The sequence below is a fragment of the Hirsutella rhossiliensis genome (genome assembly GCF_020360975.1).
Source record: "Hirsutella rhossiliensis strain HR02 chromosome Unknown scaffold00002, whole genome shotgun sequence".
NCBI lineage: Eukaryota > Fungi > Ascomycota > Sordariomycetes > Hypocreales > Ophiocordycipitaceae > Hirsutella > Hirsutella rhossiliensis.
The window spans coordinates 846,214-849,775 of record NW_025408668.1 but is presented as its reverse complement, the minus strand read 5'-3'; the positions used below and the strand labels follow the sequence as shown (position 1 = coordinate 849,775).

Below are 3,562 nucleotides of genomic sequence, written 5' to 3'. Positions count from 1 at the left end.
GCGATTATTAGCTACCTCGAGCAATAGTAAGCGGAGCTCTAGAGCTATAAGAGCTTCGAGGTTCTTATAGACTATAGGAACCTCGAGTACTTTATAACTCGCTAGCACCTCTTAGAGCGGTAAGCCCGCTAGGCGGAGTATCTCTTACGCTTTAACTTCTCGATTAAGTACCGCCCTAAGCGGGACTCCGCGGTCCTAGACGCGCTTTCCCGGAGGGATTAAGACCGGCCAACGGGAGCGGATATCGAGGCCTAGGATCTATAGCTTATCCTATAGGAAGCACTATAGACTTATATAGGAGCTTCCTTAATAGAGGAAGACGCGGTGCTAGCGAATAAGCTTCCCCCCGCGCCCTTACCTCGGTCTAGCGAGGAGGGATAAACCGGCCTAAGGGCGCGCGCGGCGAGAGTGTTCTAAGATAAGGCCCTTTAACGCTTATAGGATAGGATGGCGGCTCTAGACCGCACCTACGAGGGCGTGCGCCGCGCCGTTAAGTCCGGCGCTCGACGCCTAGATCCGAAGCTAAAGCTAAAGGTATAGGTAGCCGACTACTATATCGACCTACGGGGGCATCTACGCTAGCAGGGGAGACTATAGGTACTAGGCGCACTATATACTACGGAAGCTAAGGAGAAGGAGGGACCGCCGGAGCTAGATAAACGGAACGAGCTCTAAGGGAGGCTGGTCTAACTTATCTATAACTCTAGCGTCGTAGGTTACCTAGGCAGATAGGGCATAGTAGTAGGCCTTGCGAGGGACTTTTACTAGCCCCTCTTATAGCACTACGTTCGTCGCTTCCTCTATAACTACGATATCTATAGCCGCACGAAGATCTAAAGGGCGTAGCTTAATGGGCTACTTAAGTAGCTTCCGGTGCCCGACCGGTTCTATATATATATATAGATAGACTTTATAACGGACCTCCTACTTATAAAGGGCGGCAACCGCTATATATAGGTAATTAAAGACCGACTTAGTAAGTCTATAGTATTAGAGCCGATGCTATCTATAAATACGGAGTCCTATATAGAGCGCTTCCTATAGTGCTAGGCCCGCTTATATAGCTAGCTAGCCTCTATTATAAGCGATAGGGGATTAAATTAAACTAGCTACTTTTAGTAGCACTTATACTAGCTACTTTAGATTACGTAGCTACTTAGTACGGTATATTACCTATAGACCGACGGAGGGCCTAAGAGGGTTAACTAGGAGGCGTAGGCTTACCTACGGGCTATCGTAGCCTATAACTAAGTAGACTAAGACTAGTAGCTCCCCGCGGCTTAACTTACGTTAAATAGTAGACTATATACCTCTATTAAGATAGCCCCTTTCTTTATAACGTATAGCTTCGAACTACCCTTACTAGTTCCCTTTACTATAGACGTAGTAGCGGAGTAGTATAGCAATTCGTTACCGGAGGGCCGCGCCTCCGCGTTCGTACGAAAGCTATAAGAGACTATAGATTATTACTAATCCGCGATAGCCGCCGCGGCGTAAGATTAAGAGCGGCACGCTAATAAAACTAAGGCCCTAGTAAATAGGTTTACGGTAGGAGATAAGGTATAGCTAGACCTCTATAACTATAGGTTAGCACGACTAAAGAAGAAGCTTAACTAGCTATACGTAAAGTTTATAGTACGGAGGGTTATTAGCCTATAGGTTATAGAGCTCGATAGTCTCTTAACAAGGGTCTATAATAAGATTAACGTAGACCTCCTTCGTAGAGCCTCTTCTAACCCGCTGCTTAGATAAGAAGTAGCGGATGCTTAACCGCCCGTAATCGAGGTAGAGGGAGAGGATAAGTTCGAGGTTAAAGAGATATAGGCCGCGCGCTAGAAAAAGGTCGGTAGGGGGAAACGCCGGGAGGTCCTCGTTAAGTAGCGCGGGTATCTCGACCCTACGTAGGAACCTATATATAAGTTTACGGGAACTATAGCCCTCGATAAGTTTAAAGCCTTATTTAGAATAGTAGATAAGAATAATAGACTAACGGACTACCGATAGTAGCCTAAGCTAGGACTATAAAGTAGGTAAAGTAGAGTAGGTAGTTACGATAACGTAAGCGTAATTATATAAGCGGAGATAAAAATAGCGTTTATTTTAGGGCGGAGCCCCTAGACTACTTAGACCTACTCCTCGTCCTTATCGTTATCGTTATCCTTATCCTCGTCGTCCTCCTCTACCTTATTAGCGGCGGCGGCGCTCTCTAGGGCGCTTAGGCGGCCCTCTAGGCCCGCGAGCTAGTCGGCGGTAGCGGCGGCTCCGGGGGCTCCGGGGGCGGGGGGGGCCCGGCTAGTAGCAGCGGCGGGGGCGGCGGCGGGCACGGCTAAGGGGACCGCCGACAAGGCGACGGAGGTAGTATCCCTAGTGCCGGGAGAGTTAGCAGCGGAAGCAGAAGAGCTAGATAAGAGGAACTTACTTAGGGACGAGGCCCTAGCGCTCGAGGGCGCGGAGATTGCGGTAGGCGGCGGCGGCGGCGGTAAGGCGCTTCTTAGCAGCCCCCCGTGCCTACCCGTGCGCGCTAGCCTTCTAAGCCGACGCCGCAGCGAGCAGGATAGGAGGCGCCGCCTTATAGGCGCGGCCGGCACGCGCGTACTAGTAATAACTACCGCCACGGCGGCGCCCGACTTAGTCGGCGTAGGGGAGCTCCTACGACGCGCACCGTATATAGGGGGCCGCGCGGGCGGCTCCGGCCTACACTTAGCGTTTATGCTTTAAAAAGTTAGCGGAAAATAGCCACCACGCTCGCTAGGTAGCGGACTTACGGGGGTGGTAGTAGCGGAGGCGGGGGCAGAGGGGCCGGGCGTTACGGCCGGCGGCGGGGACGGCGTCGTTACCTAGAAGGGCGACGTAAGGGCGGCCAGCGCAGCAGAGGCAGAGGCGGCGGCGGTAGGCGCGGTCGCGGGGGCGCGGGCAGGAGCAGCGGTAGCGGCGGAGCCGTTATCGGCCGTGCCCAGCACGGCGTCGACGAACGACTCCGCACGCTCCGAGAAGGAGGAAGCGGGGGAGGGGGAGGTAGATATATCTATCGCGGAAGTTAGCATTATAGATTACGGCCTCCCGCTCTATAGGGCGGAGAACTTACTAGTAGAAGTTATTATTATTAGGGCTATTATTACTACTACGGCTATTACTATAAGTATACGTTAATAAGGCGGCCTATATAGCTAGGAACGAACTAACGCCCTAGGTAGAGCAGAACTTACCTATTACTACTACTACTACGGTTAAAGAAGGAGGAGAAGGAAAGGAAGGAGGAAGGGGGGGATGCCGCCTTATATACCCCTAGGTAGAGGAGGCTACCTAAGGCCGAGGGGACGGGCAACCTAAGGCTTACGTAGGTCTAGGCCGGCCGCCGGCTACCTAGGGGCGTATATAATAGGTTACGCCCCTATTTAAACGGCTAGCCGGCCGATAAGTATAGAGCCCGGTTCCGGCTACCTAGGCTAATAGGCGCGGGGATAATAGGGCTAGTAGGGCTAGTACGATTAACGGAAAAGGGTAGGGTAGAGCTAGCGGTATAGGCCCTATAGTACGGAAGCCGTTAATAGGGCAACGCCGC

At 52.0% G+C, this 3,562-nt stretch overlaps 1 protein-coding gene across 1 annotated transcript; it reads right to left on the bottom strand.

Moving 5' to 3' along the window:
* Positions 1-2,837: 2,837 nt before the first annotated feature.
* Positions 2,838-3,044, bottom strand: HRG_01647 (uncharacterized protein; the record flags this gene model as incomplete). Its single annotated transcript, XM_044860118.1, has 1 exon — positions 2,838-3,044. One exon carries the CDS (start codon positions 3,042-3,044, stop codon positions 2,838-2,840), a length of 207 nt encoding a protein of 68 aa, XP_044723751.1.
* Between the last annotated feature and the right edge of the window lie 518 nt (positions 3,045-3,562).